The sequence below is a fragment of the Chionomys nivalis genome, chromosome 12 (assembly GCF_950005125.1).
Source record: "Chionomys nivalis chromosome 12, mChiNiv1.1, whole genome shotgun sequence".
Lineage (NCBI taxonomy): Eukaryota > Metazoa > Chordata > Mammalia > Rodentia > Cricetidae > Chionomys > Chionomys nivalis.
Genome location: NC_080097.1, coordinates 43190661 through 43212842, shown reverse-complemented (window position 1 = coordinate 43212842; position 22182 = coordinate 43190661). Strand labels below are relative to the sequence as shown.

The following is a 22182-nucleotide window of genomic DNA, read 5'->3' as shown; positions in this document are numbered from 1 at the left end:
ACTCTGTAGACCAGGCTGGCCTCGAATTCACAGAGCTCTGTCTGCCTTTGCTTCCCAAATGCTGGGATTATAGATGCACACCAACACCACCCAGTGAGACACTGTCTTTAAAATGTTTTCTTATTTACCTTGGTACATATGTGTCATTTTGTGACTGAATATACGTACGTATACCAGAGGCCAGAAGAAAGCGTGAACCTCTGGAACCAGAGTTACAGGTGGCTGTAAGCCACCCCACGTAGGTGACGGGAATCAAACTTGGATCCTCTGCAAAAGCAGCATATGCTCTTAACCACTGGGCTATATCTCTCCAGCCCCCCAGACCAGTGGCTTTTTAAAAGCAGAGGCTTGTGGGGTGGTGGTGGCGCACTCCTTTAATACCAGCACTCAGGAAGCAGAGGCAGGCAGAGCTCTGGGAGTTCAAGGCCAGCCTGGTCTGCAGAGCGAGTTCCAGGACAGGCTCTATAGCTTCTGAGAAACCCTGTTTTGAAGAAAAAAGAAAGAAAAGAAAAGGCAGAGGCTTAAGGGGATCTACTTGCTTGGAAAAGTCTAGAAAGATCCCGAAGTCCGCTGTGCTGTCAAGGTTCCAGGGTCAGGTTTGATATACTCAGCTAGTGGGTTTTTGTGCTAATGAAGGAACAAGGCGCTGGTGGGGAGCTAGATGCTGATGGCAAGGTTAGAACGAGACAGATTCCACGTCAGGCACCAGCACCCAATGTCTGTATCACTGTCAACAGGTGCCTGCTTCCTGGGCATTCTCCCAAGCCAGCTTTGTCAGTGCAGGGTGTGGATGCTTTTTGTTTATTTACTTAGTGTGTGTATGTACAGTCACATGGAGGTCAGAGGACAACTTTCAGAAAACCGCCTCTCTCACGTCATCATGTGGGTTCCAAGCATCAGACTCAAGTTGACAGACTTGGGGGGCAAGTCATCTTGCCAGCCCTTCCGGGTGATTTGTAGCCACCACCTCATCAATCCTTTTTCCTGACCTCTCTGTTCCAGGACACCATCTGCCTGGTTCTCTTTATCCCTCTGAGCCACACCCCAGCACAGAATGCCCTAGGCTCACTAATAAGCACGTGCCCCTTTCACAATCTCCGCTCCTAGGGCCCCAACTCCACAGTCCATCTTTCCAAGCTCACACTGCTGCCAGCGGTTCTCTCTGCGACCTGAAACGTCCTCACTGTGACCTTCAACGTCTTGGGACTCTAGGCATTTCTATGACTCCTCCTTGCCACCCTCCTTCGTCCACACTCCCCGCTTTTCTTCTTTCTTACTGAATTCACGATGAAAGTTTCATCACTCGTAGTGACCGGAGATGTATCTGAATGAGACTGTATTTTTGAAAAGGGAATTCTATGTTGCGCTCTCTACTCGTCATTATTATGGAAAGCTGTTGCTGTCATCATTACTAACGTCAGCACTTTCCAAGGGTGAAGCTGCAAATCCATTCTAACTCTTCCCATGGAGCCACAGTGTCATGTCCCCCCACCGCAGGTTGGTCTGGAACTCCCTGTGTAGACAAGGTTCACAGAGATCCATTCACCTGGCTCAGTTTTGAAAGCACAAGCCCCTCCACCCAACTCATCCCGTTTAGAAAAATGAACAAATCCTCCCATGGAGGAAGCAGCTAAGGGCTGGCAAGGTAGCCTTCAAAGCGAATCCACAGCCAGCCGGCACCGGCACCTCCTCACACTCAACTGCCATGGTGTGAACTCTCCACTCACACACTCCTCTTCCAGCTCACTGTTCTCACCTAAAAACTACAAGCTGGTCACGTCCAGATCATTGTCTTCTGTCTATATGGACAGCCACACTTGCCCGTGTGTGTGACTGTGTCACTTGGGATGCCATGCTACCTACCCACTGGGGCCTTGGCGCTGCAAGGCTAAGTCTGCCTATCATCCCCAAGCTCTTACCTCTCCTCTGTCCTCCGCCACTTCTGATCATCCGTCCATTCTAGTCCCACCATCAGCTTTTTGTCTGGGATTAGTTCCACAGTCCTTGCTTTTGGCTTTGCCCTGCCTGAAGCACAGCACTGAGTACAGTTTTTATGATATAAATCTGATCATACCACCTCTGCTCAGAATCCTTTAATACACACCACAGATGCATAACTCAGAATAAACTCTGCCATCCACACTTTGAAAGGCCTTTCTCCATCTCATCTGCTACCTCTGACCCTGTCTCCCATCGTTCCTCCTTACGAGGCTCCAGCCACGTGGACCACGCTCATCCTCAAACACACCACACCTACCTCAGGACCTTTGTCCATACAGCTGGAAGCTCTTGCCAGAGGCCTGCAGGAGCTCCCTCACTTCCTGTTGGTTTTTGCCCCAAATGCCTGCCAGGAATAAAGCCTGAAAACCCCACGTGAGTCACTCTCCTTGCTGATCGCTCCCCGGCATGCATCACCATCTCCTGCTCCTGGGGACTTTCTGATCCATTCTGTTTCTCCTCCAACATGGAAACGCAAACCCATGCAGGCAGAAATCTCATTTGTGGCACAAAATCTGCACAGGTGGCACTTAGTAGGTACTTAAAAACTATCTCTCAAATACGGTTTTGTTCTTAGGATTCTTCAGGCAGACTTGCCTAAGTGTATAAAGATGGAAGTATAAAGAAAGATGTCTACTGATGCATCTTGGGTAATAATGAAAACTTAACATTAACTGTCCTGCCGGGCGATGGTGGCGCACGCCTTTAATCCCAGCACTTGGGAGGCAGAGGCAGGCGGATCTCTGTGAGTTCGAGACCAGCCTGGTCTACAAGAGCTAGTTCCAGGACAGGCTCCAAAACCACAGAGAAACCCTGTCTCGAAAAACCAAAAAAAAAACAAAAAACAAAAAAAAACAAAAAACAAAAAAAACATTAACTGTCCTTCACTAGTGTTGTACAAGAGGTAGTTGAAAAATTACATAAAGACAAATGAAGACAGCCCAGGGGGAGGGGGTGGCGCAGGTCTTTAGTCCCAGCACATGGGAGGCAGAGGCAGGTGGATCTCTGAGTTCGAGGTCTGCTTGGTTGACAAAGCGAGTTCCAGGACAGCCAGGGCTACGCAGAGAAACCTTATCACTGAGAATGAGAGAGAGAGAGACAGAAGCAGGCTGAGGGAAAGTTGCCGTAAAAATAGAGGGGGTAAATCTATACAAGCTGACCCAAAGCAAGGACAGGATTTACTGCGAAGCGCAAGGCGAGCTGCAGAAACCCATTATGCGAACGTGAGTCCCTTTGGCTTTATGTGTGTCACATAGACACACACATCAAAGCATTCCTCGTGCTCAGTCCCTGTTGAAAAGTGGGATATAAAAGATTAAGGAGGAGAATATTCATTCTTTTTACATTGTGTTTATGGACTGTTCAGGCATTTTATATCATGCACATGTTATTTTTATATATCTAACGAATGACAAAAATATCCCTCGCGGAATGCCAGATGGAGGAAGGGATGAGGAAAGCTGAGGCGCAGCGCCCCGACTCCCACGCTCCCACCCTCTGCCCCTCATGCAGACAGTCCCCTGGGCTGCCAGTCTTTCTTTCTGCTCAGCAGCTGGAAGAAGAACAAACATCTACTTTCCCTCAGGCTCCAAGGTCACCACACCCAGAGGGCAGAACCCCAGGGGGTCCACCCAAGACCTCCCAAGGGGCTGGACAGACAGAAGTCACCTGATTTGGGGGGGCAGGGCAGAGAGACCTGTGTTGGTGGTCAGTAGCATCCTCAAGGGAGGCACAGCAGTGGCTATATTGAGAGCAGAGGTACCTAATTAAGAGTTGTACTAACTTCTGTCATGTGGACACAGCTGTGCCCTGGTGGCAGGGGCACTGCCCTTTGCCAAAGGAAATCTAGCCAGCTCTGCTATTTCCCAGCTGAGGACCTGGGGCCTTTAGCTCCTTAGGCCTCCGGATATTTGTCTACAGATCTGACAGGGTCTCAGTGACTACACTGGAGACATTTGGGGCGAAGTAAGGTACTGTGTGGCCATCTGTGAAGAGGTCCCCTCACACATGGGGGTGATCTCAGGGAAGAACTCTTTTGGGGAGGAGCTGCATGAGGCCATTAACCATATCACGCCTAAGACCACTCACTGGCTTCAAGGTGGCCTCACCCCACAATCTTAGACATGTCACTGAATTCCTTGGTACTATTTTCCTTATCTATGAGTGGGTCATAGGACCTGCCACCCAGGGCTTACATCACCATCTGGTGCAAGGTGGGCAGACAGCAAGCCTGGACTTCACTTTTAGAATCAGTTTACTTGAGTCTTCGCCCTACCGGGGACTGACTGAATCCCGTGCCTCGCACACGCTAAGCAAGCGCCCTATCACTTAACTGCACATTGCTAGCCCTTCTTGCAGGGTTTTTTTTAAATCTTGAGACAAGGTCTCATGAAGTTACCCAGACATGCCTTGAACTTAAAAGCTTCACGCCTCTGACTTCCAAGTAGGTGGGATTCTAGTCCTGTGCAGCCATTCTAAGCTGTTTAAGACATTTTGAAACATGTAGTGGTCCAGATCAGAATCCTGGAAGTAGAGAGAGAAAAGCAGGACATTGGGGAAACCGACCCAGCGAGCCACTGGGAATATAGAGAAGACAACCACAACCTTTGTTGAGATGTCTCCACACATTTGCACAGCTTAAGCTCTTTCTGAATGAGTTCCTTCAATCCTCATATAAACCCACAAATCACTGGGCCCATTTTGCAGGTAGAAAAACAAAGACACAGATTGCTTCATTACTTGGGAAACACTGCCAAGTCCCCAGGCCAGCTGCTAAGTACATGAGCATTGACAGGCACTTGGGCCACCGGAAGGCTTTTTTTTGTGGTTTTGCTTTTGTTTCATTTTGTTTTTTGAGACATGTTTTTTCTGTGTAACAGCTCTATCTGTCCTGGAACTTGCTCTGTAGACCAGGCTGACCTCAAACTCACAGAGATCCACCTGCTTCTGCCTCTTGAGTGCTGGGATTAAAGGCGTGCGCCACCACCACCCAGCTCCTGAAACAACTCTTTCTCGAAGATAACATACCCACGACAAGCCAAGACGGGACTGTCATCGACACTTCTGGCCATGAGCTCAGCACTAGAGCAGCACCTCCCAGTAGCCAGATTTGATGTCAAAGTCCATCCACTCAGGCAGGGCCTTTATTTAAGGGCTGCTTTTGCAAGGACAGACTTAGGAGTCACACAGTTTAGAACTCCCGGGTCACATTTACACGCCAGGGCCTCAATTCTCTCGTCTACACAGTAGAGGTGACAGTGACAAGCTTGACGATGTCTACGGGCATCAAGAGACTACACGCATCACATGCCTGATTCATTGCTTGGCATAAAATTGTTCTAACAACAAATCCAGAGCCCCAGGTTACAACTGTAATGTGAGACACAGATCAAGAGTAAGAGAAAATGGTGATTATTATGAAAGCAGCAGCCTCCGGGTCATGACCCCAGGGTGCCATCTTGTTTTTTGTTGTTACTGTTTTGTTTTACAAAGTAGTCCTGGCTGTCCTGAAACTCACTACGTAGAGATCCTCTTGCCCCTGCCTCCCAGTGCTGGGATCAAAGGAGAGCGCCCATAGAGCTAGGCTGGATTTACCATTTTGTAATTGATGTATTTCTACAACCATGCACTGGTGCATTTGTAACTTCTATGTTGGATCCACTTCTTGTCCTGGAGCTCTGAGCAGGGTTCTGAAAGGGGATAAAGGTCTCCTGGAAATTACGGAGGGATTACAGCCCGGGGAGGACCAGGGCCCTGTGACCACTCGAGAGACTAGAGCCGGCCCATGCAGCCGGAAACTGCTGGGGAGGAAGCTGATCCAGGTCCCCTGGCCTCACTCCTGATGACTGGGACCCACTCCTGACCCGGAAAGAAAGCAATGCTGAACCCTGACTGCTCTTAAGGACCAGGCTCTTTTGTGCATCGACACTTCCCCGCGGAGTGCCAGAATTGTTGAGATGCTGCAATGGGTCCTCAGAACAGAGCAGCAGTGCAACACAGACCAGTGTATCCAAATCGAGCTTCTGTGTGACCTTGGACCAGGGGTCACTTTCTCTTAAGTAAAACAGGGACCATGTCAGTACCAAGACCAAATGCCATCATGCTAATTAAAAAGCACAATCTAGGTTGGGGGTTACAGTTCAGGAAAGCCTTTATCTAGCTAACCCTGGGTTTGATTCCCATCACACACACACACAAAAAAAAACCAAAAAACAAAAAACAAACAAACAAACAAACAAAAAAACCCATAACAATGTTGGGTGGTGGTGGCGCATGACTTTAATCCCAGCACTCGGGAGGCAGAGGCAGGCAGATCTCTGTGAGTTCGGGGCCAGCCTGGTCTACAAGAGTTAGTTCCAGAACAGGCTCCAAAGGTACAAAGAAACCCTGTCTCAAAAAACCAAACCAAAATAAAACCATAACACACAGAAATTATTGAACACATGCTCAACTAATCATAAGCTCAATAGCTGTTAGCTATTATTATTATTATTATTATTACTATTCATATTTGTGGATAAGATTTCCAAATTTCCAAGGACTGGAGTAGTAGAGACCCTTGGGGAGGCTGCCAGGGCCAGGCTATTGAAAAATAGCAGAAAGCTTGCAATTTTGAGATTTGGAATGAGAAGAACAAGGGACAAGATTGCTTTTAAGGGAAGATGGCAGTCTGCCAACTAAGAGAGAGATAACACAATTACCAAATTCTCAATAAGAATCTGTCACACGAAAGCATGATCTTCAAGCTGCAAAAACAAAATCACACCTCTTCTGGAAAGCAAGGGAAAGCCGCTGCCCAATCAGACAGGCGGGAGAGGAAGGCGCTCCTAAGGTGACGTTTGCCTCTAGGCTTTCCCAGATGACATCAGAGGTCAGTCAAATAACTCGCATATGTGAGTGCGATCAGCTCACAGCAAAAGCGTTCTCAAGTTTCAGGGGCGTGTGTGTGTGTCGGCGTGTGTGTGCCTGTGGAGAGGGGGTCAGGAGCAGATTCTGGGAACTGCAAACCGTAGAGCTGAATGCCAATCCGTAATTAAAGAGACAGTCTGTGGCTACTTAGGAAAGAAGTGCTTAGGGATGCATGGTGGGGTGAGGTTGGGGTGGGGTACGGTGCACAGAAACAAGGCATATTGCTGAGGACATTTCTCCTCCTTTTTGAAGGGATTGTTCCCAACTGTCGGGACAGCGAGTGTGATTGGGTAATGCATTCCAGCTCTGTATCCATCACTGCCCGATAGGTTCCTATGCTAGGGAAAGACCACAGAGGTTCCTGAGGAGAGCGTATCGCCATCAGGCAGTGGCCTGTAGCTGGACATCAGCTGGACATCAAGACTTGGTGGAAACCTACAGCTTAGGGTCAACGGCAGTTTGGAGGGAGATCTTAGACACACTTTGTTCTGTTTCCTGATCCACATTCTGAATAAAGCTCAGGACAGAGTCTCAGATGTCAGAGCTATCCAATGGGCAAGGGCAGAGGTGAGAGGCTACTAGTTAGTGTCCAGCTGGACGGTGGGACTCTTGATTCTAAACCCTCTTGCACAAGGTGCTGGAAGGCTCCATGAAAAAAAACAGTAACACCAAATCAAACACCATGTTCCAATTATGGGATTATTGGAAAATTCCAATTATGTACCAGCTCACTCTTGGGAACAATAAAAATATGAGGAGCACAAAAGGTCTAGGGTTGGCTGAGAAGTCAAGACGCCATGTGACAAGCCCACGTGTGTGTCTAAGAAGTCGGAAGAGGGGCTGGATTTGTGTCTCTGCTCTTGCAGGAGACCCAAGTTTAGTTCCCAGCACTCTTATCAGACAGCTCCCAACTCCCAACTTCAGTTCCAGGAGAATCTGATGCCTCTGGCCCCCTCGGGCACCTGCATGCACAGGCCACATACTCATGCATGTAATGTCTTTTTTTTTTTTTTTTTTTTGATTTTCAAGACAAGGTTTCTCCGTAGCTTTTGGTTCCTGTCCTGGAACTAGCTCTTGTAGACCAGGCTGGTCTTGAACTCACAGAGATCCACCTGCCTCTGCCTCCCGAGTGCTGGGATTAAAGGCATGCGCCACCACCGCCCGGCCTGTAATGTAATTTTTAAAAAGGGAGGAGAGTGGCCTTCCTACATTGGAGGGCTGTCTGGGAAACAGGAGGTGAGTTACAATGAACTGATGAAAATGAAGTCCTGAGGGTTTTCAGGGATGGAAGTTCCCCCTTTCTCCAGGAGACTTTGTAGCTTTAAGAGCTGGCAAGAGCTGGGCAGTGGTGGTACACGCCTTTAATCCCAGTACTTTGGGAGGCAGAGGCAGGTGGGTCTCTGTTGAGTTCAAGGCCAGTCTGTTCAACAGAATGAGTCCCTGGATAGCCAGAGCTGTTATACAGAGAAATCCTCTCTTGAAAGACAAACAAACAAAAAAGAATTGGCAAGAGAACAGAACAGAATAACAAGGAAAGTCCCAAGCTCTTGTCACCTCAGGTATTCAAACAATGCTAATCAATCAGGCAATGGGGTAGTGCACTAAGCAAGCTCTCGGCCCCTCGCACCTTTGGTTCTACGCTGCTCACACGCATGAGCAGCAGGTAGAGCCAGGACCTGAGGGTCCCAGACAGTAAGGGCAGGAAGGACAGCCGTGACCAAAAGCAGGGCTGGAGACATTTGCCTTGCTCTTAACCGTTCTCAGGACCACTTCCTGTGGGCATTGAGAACGGCCCTTTGGAAATCCCTGACTCCAACTCTGATGACACCGAGGAGAAAGCCCAGGGCTGGGCACCCAGGGCATCCCAGGAAAGGCTGGGGCTGAATCCAGCTCTAGGAAGTGTTCACATCTTACCCTATCCTTGTTAACTGTACGTATGACCTGGGCAAGTTACTTAATTCATCTTCCTGTGAACTGTTTCCTCCTCTGCAAAATGAAGACTTAGGGTAGCCATGAAAATTAAAAGAGGAGCCATGTGACAGGCACTTTAAAAAGCACTCAAGAAGAGCTGGACAATCACGAGAGAACTACATGGCAACTGTACATAGCAACACAACCTTCAGGTTAGCACAGATGTACGGCTCGTCGGAAGGAGGGGGACAGAGCGAGGTCGCAACTGGTGTGGAGCCCCCCTCATTGCGTACTTAACGCATTCATGCCAGTGACCAGACATCCCTGGGCTGAGGCTCCTGGAGGGAGATGCTCTCCACTTCTGGGGTCCCCATAGAGGAAGGAAGACTCAGGCAGGTGGTCCATCACAGTTACCTTCTCCCCAGGCGTGACCGAGATGCGCCAGACACAGTGCATGTGGGCAGAGTAGCCGTTGGGGAACTCGGGGGAGGAGAAGTTGCCCGTGCTGTCTTGGAGGGTCTCGCCGCAGGCTGTCAATCAAAAAAAATAACAAGACTGCTGACTGCAGGCGCCAGAACCCTGTCTCTGGCTCACCCTTCAGCTCCAGATCCCATAAGGGAGACATGAGTGGCTCAAGAGAGGGGTTCTGTCCCTTTAAGATGTACCCCTCCTCCTTACATGCAAGCATAAACCATCCCACTTCCCTGGTCGAATGCTGCCAGGGTAACCAGATGCCCTGTTGTCAAGGCAACATGGATTGCAGAGTTCAGGCCAAGCTCTTCTGGTGGGCCTCATCTCCTCCTCACTGTCCAGGAGAGAGGCTAGTTGCTGCCCCTACTCGTCCTCCCTCTTCTAGGCCCTCCCACCACCTACTAGCTGATCTCCAGTTTGGTCCTTAGCATTGTCCTTCCTTCTTGTCTGTCCTTCCCAACACTCTTCTCTGAAGACTTACAGCCGTGACTTTCTAGGTGTTCCTAGGCCCTGGCCCCTGCCTTCCTTGGTCTCTGCTCTCCATCCCTCCTGGTCGCTCCCTTCCCTGCTCTGACCTGGGCATTTGTAGAGCTTCCGGGCCTGAGCGATGTCCCCCTTGCTGAGTCTGGTCCTTTGGCCGATGGAAGGCTTCACCCCATTCACCTCATACTTGGGAACGATGGTGTCCAGGAAGATGCCCCTGAGAAGGACATGAGGAGACTGAGGGACTGAGTCTTCTGGAAGGTGGGTGAAGAAGAAGGGTAGCGTGATCATCTGTAGCCACAGGGCATGGCACTGCCAGGGCGCAGACATTCCTCGGTCGGGTCAGGGAAGGGTGGAGATATCTCACCCTGTCATTAAGCTGCCCACTGACCAGCAGCCACCCTCTTCCGTGGCAGCTATACCACAGGAGCTGGGGGAGAGCCCCAGAAATGCTTTGAGGACCAAGGACCTAGGCCCTTGATGTTCAAACTGGCTTCCACTTGCAGCCCTGAGAGAGCTTTGGGCCCTTGTTTGCCATCTCTGCAACACCACCCAGCCCCCACCTCCAGCCCTCAAACGATGATTCAGTCTCAGTCAACTTCTCCCTTGACTTCCTAGAGTCAACTCTAGCCCTCTAACATGGCTGTGATTGGACAGAGGCCGACGGGCAGCTTCCACAGTGGCCGGCCAGCTCTCAGGGCACAGCGTTCCTATTTCCCAACTCCTTCCTGCTCATCTCTGTGTTTCCACAGCAGAGGAGCAGAACAAAGTGGAGACAGCCGCTCTCCCCATCCCCAGGGTTCCTGACTCACATCCAGCCGTGCAGGGCCCAGCAAGGGGCGTGGGTATGATGGGAAATGGAAGGAGGGTCTGTGGGGGTGGAGGGGTGAATGAGTTCACTTTCTTCCCTGGTCTCCATTCCCAGGCCCAGAGCAGGAAGAATGGGTCTAGGGGAGCTCAGAGAAGAAGAGAGAAGACAGGGAGAGGGGTGCCAGAAGGGCAGTAGAGGGAGGGGTGTGAAGAGTGGGGTGCTTCTCCCAGCCCTGTAGGAGGGTCTTCTCACATCAGGCCCTGGTTAAGGAGGTCTCTTGTGAAGTGACAAGGGGGGGCAGTGCAAGGTAAGGCCAGTTCAAGGTAAGGACCAAGCTTCGTTCAAATTAGCCAGCCACAAAGCAGACAAAGCCAGTCCTGGTCTGTAATAGGCTACTTGAGAGGCTGAGGCAAGACAGCCTGTCCGCAGGACAGCGAGACAGCTCAGTGAGTAAGCACTTGCCACCATGCCTGCTAAATGGAGTTCGGTCCCCAAAACCCACATTGTGGAAGGAAGGAGAACTCCTGCAAGTGGTCCTCTGACCTCCACGAGGTGCCGTGTGGCACGTGTGTTCACACATGCACACACATTAACAAATGTAAGGAAAAGAAAACGAATTCTAAGTTCTAACTCTGCCTGGGTCACATAGTGAATTCAAGACCAGTCTGGGTAACTTAGTAAAACCCCCCTCTCAAAAATAAAAATTAGGGGCTGGAGAGATGGCTCAGTGGTTAAGAGCACTGACTGCTCTTCCAGAGGGCCCAGGTTCAATTCCCAGCACCCACATTGCAGATCACAACTGCCTGTAACTCCTGTTCCAGGGGACCTGACAGACACACATGCAGGCAAAACACCAATGCACATAAAATAAAAACAAAATCACTAATAAGGGCTGGAGAGATGGCTCAGTGGTTAAGAGCACTGACTGCTCTTCCAGAGGACCCGGGTTCAATTCCCAGCACCCACATGGCAGCTCACAACTGTCTGAAGATCCAGTTGCAGGGGATCTGACACATTCACACCAATGTACATAAAAATAAAGTTAAATAAACCATAAAATTACTTTTTTAAAAAAAAAATCACTAATAAATAAATAAATAATAAGGCTGGAGATATAAGCCAGGGGTACACAATTGCCTAGTATGCACAAGACCCTGGGTTCAAGCCCTAGTACTGCAAAACAAAAACAAATGGGGAGGGGGAGACAACTAGAAAGAGGAGAACCCCCGGGAATCACAGGAGAAAGAAATGTACGCTCGTAGCAGATGAGAGACAAGCTCGGCTCCTTTGGGTTGGCACAGTTTGGAGACCCCACACAGCAGGACCTGTGAACTCAGGGTTTCTGTCTTCTCAGCCACAAACCTTTGCTTCACACAGCAACGGGCAAAGCCTGGGGTCTTCCAGCTGCACTGATGGGAAGGGCTACTAAGGCAGCCACAGCCACAGGGGCTGCAGGCACCCAGAGGACAGGGCAGGGCAGGATAGAGACTAGGAAATCAGCAAGGGAATGGCTTTCAGAAGGAAGGCTTGGGCTACCCTGGGCAAGGCCCAGGCCATTTCTCACCTGGAGAACGTGTTCCGGGCATAATGCATGATACTGTCAAAGTCATAGGTCTCTCCCAGGGACTCCACTTCCTGAACCTCCATCTTCAGGAAGTTATACTCCTGCCCTGCAAAGACCGTGAGAAAAGTGGGGGTGGGGTGGAGGGAGTGGCCTGTGTCCTCCCTGTACCTGTGAGGGGCTGTCTATCTGAAGGTGTGGAGGATGGAGAGGGGAAAGGAGACAGGCTACAGAGGAGTCCTTTCCAGGAGAAGAGACTGGAGAACTTGCTGAAGGGGGAGGTTCAGGAGACCACAGACAGGAAGCAGGAAGGACAGAGTGAAGACCAGAACTAGCAAAGGACAGGTAAAGACATAAGCCTGTGGGGATATCCAGGGACAAGCTGGCTGCCTCAGCCTTCTCCTCAGGAGTGCTGGCTTCCCCTCTGTCCAGGACCTGTGCCAGACCCCCAAGCAGCTCCGTAAGCCCTAGGATGGGATACAACCCCTGGGGTGTGTGTACCTGGCTGTATGTTCTCTCGTACAATAGAGACGTGGCGGTCCCGGTCAGGCCGCGTGTGCTCGTGCCAGAAGCCAATGACATGGCCCAGCTCATGGACCACGATTCCAAACTTGTCACAGTTCTTGCCGATGGAGATGGCCTGGGGGCCCCCACCTCGGCGACCCACGTAGGAGCAGCACCTGGAGGGCGGGGCCAGCTCAGGGGGGTGGTCCCGAGCTGGGGGAGTGCATCCACTCAGGGGCCGGGCCAGGCTGCCGAGGGAGGGCGGGGGGAGTATGCAAGGGTGCAGAGGGGGTGGGGATGGCCCTGAGCACCCAATGCACAGGCTGTATGCCAGGGTCAGAGCCAAATCAATGGGAGATGCCCATAGCAGGAAGAGGGGGTGGGCAGGCCCAGCTGAGGGCAGCAGGAGAGCCTAGGGCAGAACCTGGCTGGGGATCACCACCAAGGGTATAATGTCCAGGGGTTCCTGCTCACCCGCAGGGTCGATACGTGAATACAATATAGCTGTCCTCATCCGTGCGCTCCAAGAAGGTGACACAGGTATGCTTCTCCCAGTGTCTCATGGCCTGCCGAAAGACTGCCCTCTGGCTGCCTGCGGAAGGATAGAAGCCCGGCTGTCATGGTGTCAATCACGTGAGCTGGGAGGCACTTCCATCCGCTGAGACGATGTCACAGCCACTCTGCAGGCACACCGCCCAGCTCAGGAGGCTGTGGACAGGCCAAAGGTTAACCAGGCCAAGGTCAGGTGCAGGCTTGCTCACAGCGGCACACTCACCAGTGAAATTCCCTCCGATAACAAAGGGGATGACTCCATCAGGCCACACTCGCTCTGGTCTGGATGTCGCTGCCCGCCTGCTCCGAGGCCTGCCTCTCCATCTGCCCCTGGTTTCTCTCTGTGGCTGCCCGCTAGTGTTCTGACCACCCAGGGCCGAAGAGTTTCCTGGGAAGGAGGAAAGAGTTGTCAGTGGTAGCAGCAAGTGAGGGGCCAGGAAGAGTGGGGGAGGCAGAATCGGTGGAACCCATCCTGTTAGTTGTAGATTCTGGATCTGCGTTCGTCTGCTTTGTTAAAAACTTATGTGCAATTCTCAGATCAATACCGTCAGGCTTCCATGATCATCCCTGAACATGCACCGAGCAGTAGAAAGGTCCAATGGGTGCACATTCCCAGCCAAGGAATTCTGCCTGCCTGCTTCACCCCTCACACTATAAACAAACGTCCTTTCTTAGGTAAACCTAGTGACACTTTTCAAGTATTTTTTTTTTTAATTTGACTGTTTAAAACAACTCCTAAGCAAAGTGCTCCTGTGCTTTCTTGTGTTCCCAAGGTAAAAAAGCTGGGCTATGAGCCCCGCCTGGTGATGCAGACCTGTCTATCATCCAGCTCCTGGGGAAGCTGAGGCAGGAGGCTTATGAGTTCAAGGCCAGCTTGAGTTCTACAGTGAGTTTAATGCCAGCCTGGACAACTAAGAGAGACCCTATCTAAAATTAAGAATTAAAAATGGAGCTAGGCAGCCGGGTGGTGGTGGCACACCTTTAATCCCAGCACCTGGAAGTCAGAGACAGGCAGAACTATGAGTTTGAGGCCAGCTTGGTCTATAGAGAGTTCCAGGACAGCCAGGGCCAGGCAGAGAAACCCTGTCTTGAAAAACAAAACAAAACAAAACAATGGAGCTAGGCATGTATCTCAGTGGTAAAATGTTGGCCTGGCATGCATGAGGCCTCAGGTTCAACCCACATTATCACACACACACGTACAAAAACAAAACAAAGCTGGAATGTATTTTACTAAGAAATGCCCGCATTCAATAAATTTGTTCTGGCTCAAGTCAGTGCTGCTAGCCATGAGTTCAGTGTTAATGAACTAACTTTATATTAAATAAGGTACCTTTAAGAGAAACACACATAAAATGTAGTCCTATAGTGATGACTGTAACAAAGGCTGGTGGGAGCCTGCATTTCTCTTAGGAGCAATGACTCATTATTTGCTAATTCATTCTTCACGGTGACTAGGTAAAATAACTATGAAGTTCTATAACAGCTGAGGCTGTGCTCTAAGTAGCTGAAACTGCCACGGAGAGCAAGACTGGGCTAGGACTCCAGACGAAGACAAGAAGGAACTCCTTTCCCAGGAAAGAGGAGGACTCGAATCGAGGTTTGGAAAATGTCCCCGTTTGTCTAAGAAGCCTCGATGCCAGTGAAGAATGGAGTTATGTGCTGTCTCGGGGCTTGGGGAGCCACCTTCCCACATGACACAGCAGTTCTCTGGCATTGAGGCAAGTGCCACTGCCTGTATCTGAAGGTCAAAGTTTTGCCCCAAGTCACCTGTTGAGCTGGCAGCAGACCCTAGTGAGACATTCCCCTGTGCCAGTCCCACTGGTCTCCACTAGGGTCCTGTAAACATCTCTTGTCCCCAAGACACCAGGTTACCCTTGGATGCCAACTGCCCTCTTGGATAGTTGGTTTATAACCTCCAAATGCTCATACCAGAATCATCCTTCCTGCTGAACAGGGAAGACGACCCAGCACACTCCTGTATGCCCAGAACTGAACCTCAATAGGTATCCCTCGCTTATGGAATGGAGAGCTCCATGCAGGTTTTCTGAACCATGGTCCAGCGCCATCCTGATGTGAGACTGCCCTCAGCATCGCAGTAAGAAGGCCAGGAAAAGCCAAACCATTCTTTTTCCCTGTCACCAATGCTACATAGGTTGATAGGTGCTTGGGCCACCAGGAAACCAAAAGCATGTAAATAAATCCTTTTTGTGTGGGAAAAGTATGGAAAGATCCTAACTAGACACAGAACAGCAGAACACTGGAAGTAAAGGTAAATAAAGAGTTGGGTCTTGGAGACAGTTTGCGAGGGATACTGAAGAAGTTCCTGAGGATGGCCCCCCAAAAATGCATAGAAGCTTACACACTGGGACCAGGAGACCCAGGAAGAACTGTGGGGTTGGGCATAGCTGATGGACTGGGAGACAATGGTTTGAATTCTAGTTCCAGTTCTGCCACCTAGACACTGTGTGTGTGATACTAGGAAAATTACCTTTGCGTGGCTTAGGCTCAGCTTCTGAGAAACACCAGGGGTCCTGACACCCTTATCCTGGCTGGATATTTTTGTCAACTTCACACAAGCTAGGGTCATCTGGGAAGAACTCTTAATTGAGAAAATATCTCAATAAGATTGGCCTGTAGGCAACTCTTTGGGGTACTGTCTTGATTAATTATTGATGTGGGAAGGCCCTGCTTACTGTGGGTAGTGCCACTCCTGGGCAAGTGGTCTGGGAGTGTATAAGAAAGCAAACTGACTTCAGTGGTGGTGGTGGCGCACGCCTTTAATCCCAGCATGCAGGAGGCAAAGGCAGGCAAATCTCTGTGAGTTCGAGGCCAGCCTGGTCTACAGAGTGGGTTCCAGGACAGGCTCCAAAGCTACCAGAGAAAACTTGTCTGGAAAAAAAATCAAAAAAAAAAAGAAGAAGAAGAAGAAGAAGAAGAAGAAGAAGAAGAAGAAGAAGAAGAAGAAGAAGAAGAAGAAGAAGAAGAAGAAGAAGAAGAAGAAGAAGAAGAGAAAAAGAAAAGAAAGAAAGAAGGAAAGAAAGGAAAGGGAAAAAAAGCAAACTGAGCCAGACAGGAGGAGCAGGACAGTGATAGGCATTCCTGTGTGGTCTCTGCTTCAGTTCCTGTCTCCAGGTTCCTGCCTTGAGTCCCTGCCCTGATTTCTCTCGGTGGTGGAGTCTGACCTGAGTGCTGTTTCCTAGTGGTCTACCACGGCATATATTATATACACCCTAAGACACTCTTGAAGGTGGCTGGAGACAGTCAAGCAGGATAATACTTTTGAAAGCACTTTGTAAGCTGTATGCTAGAAAAATACTGGCTTTTGGTTCCCACAGGTGTCAACATTGATTGACAGAACTTATTGACAGGAAAGGATAAAGATAAGATAGCCCCTATGTTGGGTTCAAATTCACGGCCTCTGTCCTGGGAAGGCCAGGCTGATAATGGGGGTGGGAGTGGGAGACAGAAATCCTTGTTTCCCAAATCTGAAACACATGTCGAAGACACAGAGAGCCAGCCTGTCCCCGGTGTACCTGTGGCTTTAATGGACGACCTTCGGGCTGTCTGTTGTCTAAGAGCTGTAGCCTGCTGCACCCGGAAGGCCTTCAAGTCCTCTTCATCCAGGGCAATGTCCCCAAGAAAGGCAGCTGGAGAAAAAGAAAGGGGCCAGAGGTTGAGTTAATCCTCTTATCCATGGCTGTGTTCATTGGGCCTATAGCTCTGACACAGTGGTACACAGCCCCTGACCCCTATAGCCACTGGGATCCTCAGATGCCACCTGAGAAAGACAGAGAAGGACAACGACAGGTCAGCTTCTAGAATCTCTCTAGGGATTATACTTGCTTTTTACTTTAAATCCCAACAAGAACAAAGCGTGATAACACAGGCTTATAGCCACAGCTATTCAGGCTGCTGAGGCAGAAGGATCACGTGGGCCTGGGCTTTGCAGACCCAAGAGTCAAATGGCCCAACGAGTAGAAGGGCTTGTCTCCAAACCCAATGACCTGAGAAAGGAGATAACCAACTCCTTCAAGTTGTCCTCTGATCTACACACACACACACACACACACACAGACAGACAGACAATAAATAAAACTGCTAATAAATAAATAGTCCCATGAAGACACAATTGGGTCACTCTTCAGCAAATAATTAGTCCCCACGATGGGCCAGACATTAAGTCAGACAGTAGCAAGGCAGAAGAGGCCTCTGGTCCTATGGAGCTAACCTTGACAACACAAAGCTCACACAAATACTGAAGTCCACAGAGAGACAAACACTCTGACAGTGGGACATGCTGAAGAAAGGATGCTCTGGTGTCTAAGAGGCCACGAGTTAAAGGCTTTGGTCCCCATGTGGTGCTCCTGGGCGGTTCTGTGCATCCTTAGGAAGTGGGGCCTGAGAGATGCTTATGTCACTGTATGTGTGCGCCCTTGAAGGGGATCGTGGGGCCTGGTCCTTTCCTCAGCCTCTCTCTGCCTCCCGGGGGACTGGATGAGCCATTTTATTCTACCAAGTGTTCCCACCACAAGTCACTGTCTCTAAGAGACGCCAGAACCAAGTTCTCCACTATCTTGGACTGGAAACTCTGGAGCCGTGAGGCAGAATCAACCTTTTCTCTAAGTCAGTCCTCTTGGTTATAGTACTGGAAAGCGGACTAACTAGCAGTCTATTTTTGAGCCCACATTCTGTACTGAGTATACCATGTCACATAGCAAATGCCACTTCAACCAAACCGGGGAGAGCAGGAAGTATTATGAGATGTCTACCATGCTTACCTGGCTTGACAAGACTTGGCATGGGTAAGTAAATCTGAGAGGCCAAGACGTATACCAGGAGGCTCCCAGCTAACAAGGCAAGGTGTAACAGTTCTCAAACAAATCCTAAGTTTCTGGGTCCTCCCTCTGGGGAGGAAAGGCCCAGAGGTAGGACACCCTCATCTCTCCAACGCCCCCCAAGAGGTCATTTCCATGACTGGGCCTGGGAAGAGAAGCGTCTGGAGAGGTGGGATGAGCAGCCGGTCTCCTCTCAGACATCTCGGGTAAGAGGAAGCAGAGGCATAGCGCTGTCTGCCTTGGAAAAAGCCCAGATGTGAGATTCACACTGGGCTGGGCTGGCCGAGGGGAGGTGGGAGGCCGAGCTGGAACTGGAGGAGCTTCCCTGCAGCCGTGACATCTGCTTCTCATCCCGGCAGAGTCAGCATTACACAAATTGTTTTAACCTTGAGGCCTTACGCACGGGTTCCGCCTCCCCAGTTGGCCCCACTGGGTGGATACATATACATTTACTTTATCACACACTTAGTCACAGATGGCTAACGTCCCTATGGGCATATGGTGACATCCAAACCCATGCTGTCTGTGCAGAGCCACTGAGGTCAGGGACTACACCCCTGCACATGCAAGGAACACCCAGCACTGGCTTTTGGGCAGATGGAACATAATGAATGAATGAATGAATGAATGATCATGCCAGTTTTCTTTTAGTCTGCAAATGCACGCCCAGAGACATAAGCTCACTCAGACACCATCACCTGAATGTACCTTAGCAATCATCAAGCCAATCTTTTCATTTATCAATTTAGGAAACTGAAGCCCAGAAGGAAACTGACTTTAGACTATTCTTTTTTTTTCGACACAGGGTCTCTCTGTGTGTCTCTGGCTGCCCTGGAACTCACTCTGTAGACCAGGCTGGCCTCGAACTCACAGAGATCCGCCTGCCTCTGCCTCCCATAGACTGTACTTTCAGGCCTCTGGAAGACTTGCTTTATACTCAGGCTTCACCATTCCTAGTCCAGTCGATTTACTCAAGTTCATTAGCTCTCAGGAACCCATACTGTAAATACGGACACACGAAAATAGACACTCTGACACGCACATCCACACACACACACACAAAAAAAAATATATACACACAGTCACAGAGTTCTAAAAAAACACAGGTATGAGCTCCAACACACACAAGCCAGTGGCCGGCTCTGAGAACTCATTAAGTCAGTAATAGTAGCAATAATGACACCTTATGTAAATGTCTGTTGAAATTTACCCAGCGCTTTCCAGTTCACAAAGTGTTCGCTCATTAAGAAGTCCATTTAATCCTGGCCCACCCACAACGTGCCCAGTAAGCCATATGACACCCTAGGAGTGTCCCATACAAACATTTGGAGAGATAACCTCATAGCTGGATGCTGGCCCCTCCCTTGAATACAGAGATCAGGACCCTGGGGCCAAAGAGGGAGATGCCATGTCCAAGGTCACCAGCCTGTAACTTGGCAAGAGTCTCTTTTGGAGCTTACAAAAGGGCATGAGACAGGAGTGACTCCATAGAGGAGATGGTAGGTTCCTATATGACAATACAGGAACCCCTCACACTATTGTACACTTTGTACTTTTGAACAAACATGGCACCTCCACGCTTCTACACCCACACCTGTGGGCATCACCAGACACAACTGTCCCTCAGTCTCCCTAATGTATCGATTCCAGGACCCCTAGAGATATTAAATCTTCATATGTTCACGTTCATATATAAAATGGCATTGTGTTTGCACAGAACCTAACATATCTTCAAATGTTTGCTCTTTTTTTTTTTTTTTGTCTTTTCTTTTTCTTTTTTGAGACAGGGTCTTATGTAGCCCACTCTGGCTTCAAACTCCGTAGATAGCCAAAGATGACCATGAAATTCTGATCCTCCTGCCTCTGCTTCACAAATGCGAGGGTTACAGGCAGGCACCAGCCTACCTAAATAACAGTACTTGGGTTGGAACTCAGGGCTTTGTGCATGCTAGGCAAGCCTTCTTTTGACCTATATACTTCATCCCTCCTATATACTTCAAATCATCTCTAGATGATTTAAATTACCTCATACAACGTACTGCATTTCTTAGGGATAAATGGAAAAGTCTGTAGATGTTCCATCCGGACCAATTTTTTCCTTGAATAATCTTGATTCATGATTGGTGGGACCTGTGGGTGCAGAGCCCACAGACACAAAAGGCAGCTGTACCCAAGGGGCTAGACTACTAGCAAAAAGCAGTCTTTGGAGGTAGTGGCTGATCTTTGTATCTCGGTTTGGCTCCCACAAGCTGACATTCAAGTAAACTTTTAGAAACCTCAGTTTTCTCCTCTATTTAAAAGATGTAGCACGATAGAATTCATCTCCTAAGATGAGTGCGAGCAATCGGGTGTGTAGATGAGGCATCTAGACCAAGCCCGTAGTGTAAAAAGCAACCGCTAAACGGTTCACTATGCTCGCCACACCAACCCCAACCCCAAAGACCCAACGTCAGCGCCAAGCCTTCCCCGGACACACTCCATCCCTTGCATTCAATCCCCAACTGAACAAATCTATGGACAGAGACTCTAGAACCACATTGGCCTGTGGGACCAGGGCTGTGTGGGACCAGGGCAGGGCAAGTAGAAGGAGCAGGGCTAGCAACAGAGCTCAGCTGGATGCCCTGTGGTGGAGATGTCATGACTGAAGAATGCATGGGAACAGAATGGGGGCAGGGTGGGGTTGGAGAGGAGCCTATGGCCAGGAGCTGGGCTGACAGCTGGTTCATCTGGGATCCTAACCTTAGGAAGTTGGACAATCTAGACGCAGGAGGGTTCAGGATGCTTTCCTGGCCCAAAGGAAGCCCCAGGGTCAAGGTCAGGGTCAAAGTAGCAGCTGTTTTCAACACACACAGGATCAAAAGTTTTTGTTTTGCTCTCTGGCTGTAAAGCAGCCAGGAAGCACTTGAGGGTGTTCTGTCACCAGGCCCGGTGCTGGAGGGGAAAGATCACAGAGACACATCAATGTGCGTGTGGACCTAGAGAGCAATCTTTGTCCCCTAGATCAGCCTCTGGACTCCAAAGTCCCCTCCCCCTTGGCATGGCCAGGCCTCCCCTCCTGTTGGAGCCTGGTTGGTGTGATGAAGCATAAGGCCATGTATGCAGGACGGGCATGTATCCACCCCAATGGATGCAGAATTAAAGCAGAGAGAGGATGTACTTGTGGCCCCAGAACATGCAAATAGGCTTATTCTCCCATCCGTTTACATGCCAGTGCACACTTGTACCTGTGCTCACCCAACACACACAGGTGAACTGACCATCTGTGAAGCAAGACACATCTGCAAATGCAAACAGCAACCAATTCCCTGTGCCAGTTCCAGGGTGTTCTGACATATGCAAAAAAGAAAACAAAAGCAGGATGCTATGCTTCACAAGCCACGCCCCTCAAAGGAGATGGGCTTCCAGGAATGGACCAAGGTGTGTACATGTGCAGGGAGGGAGGGACCCACTAAGCCCCCCCCTCAGGAGAGGCCTGCTCCACTCCTTCACCACCACCCAAATCACTGGAGACACACAGTTCATGGGTCCCTTCTTCCTGCCAGCTGTGTTGGCGCACACCCTTAATCCCAGCACTCAGAAGTAGAGGCAGGTGGATCTCTGTGAGTTCCTGGCCAGAATGGTCCACAGAGGGGGTTCCAGGCCAGTCACATAGTAAGATTCTGTTTCAAAACAAGGGAAGGGTCCCTTCTTCCTGCGGTATGTAACTGGTCTCCCTCCATGAGGGCCCACGGAAATGTGTTTTCCTTTGTGCCTGGGGCACCTAAAAGTGAGGGTGACTCAGGCCGGGAGCAGGGTCTTAAGTGGGCGGAGTGACTCACTCAGGGTGTCTGGAAGAGGGAATGTTGTCTGGTGAGAGATAACATCGTGTGCTTCCTCTGGACTCCACACCTGGGCTACAAGGACTCTGGGGTAAGGGTGAGGAGAGGGACTGTTCACCTCTCCTCCTGCAGACCCCCTGGCTGCCAGCTGAGGTATCAGTGGAAGCCATATGTGTCAGTGGCAAGACATCTGGGGTGGGGACGCTACACCGGGAATATCTGAAATCCTCTTACATGGCTGGGCATTCAACATATAAGAAACCAGGATTTCCAGTAAATCCCCTGCCAGCAGACTTGGTAGGATCAGCCTTAAGCACACCAACAGGT

General features: G+C 49.9%; 1 protein-coding gene across 5 annotated transcripts in view; it reads right to left on the bottom strand.

Annotated features, from left to right (window-relative positions):
- Bmp1 (bone morphogenetic protein 1) overlaps window positions 1–22182 on the bottom strand; it is a 43641-nt gene that overhangs the window by 18387 nt on the left and 3072 nt on the right. For 3 of the 5 annotated variants that reach the window (XR_009058117.1, XM_057786106.1, XM_057786107.1), the window contains exons 2-8: window positions 16736–16849; window positions 13423–13587; window positions 13122–13239; window positions 12645–12823; window positions 12147–12252; window positions 9864–9988; window positions 9232–9347 (exon numbers count right to left, since the gene is read on the bottom strand). Coding sequence is in view for 4 of the 5 variants with exons in the window: in XM_057786106.1 (XP_057642089.1) it covers window positions 9232–9347; window positions 9864–9988; window positions 12147–12252; window positions 12645–12823; window positions 13122–13239; window positions 13423–13587; window positions 16736–16849 (923 nt within the window). In the remaining variant the exon portion in view is untranslated. Of the gene's footprint in view, window positions 1–9231; window positions 9348–9863; window positions 9989–12146; window positions 12253–12644; window positions 12861–13121; window positions 13240–13422; window positions 13588–16735; window positions 16850–22182 lie in introns of those variants that run through there. The other 2 variants (XM_057786108.1, XM_057786109.1) reach the window with 1 other exon arrangement.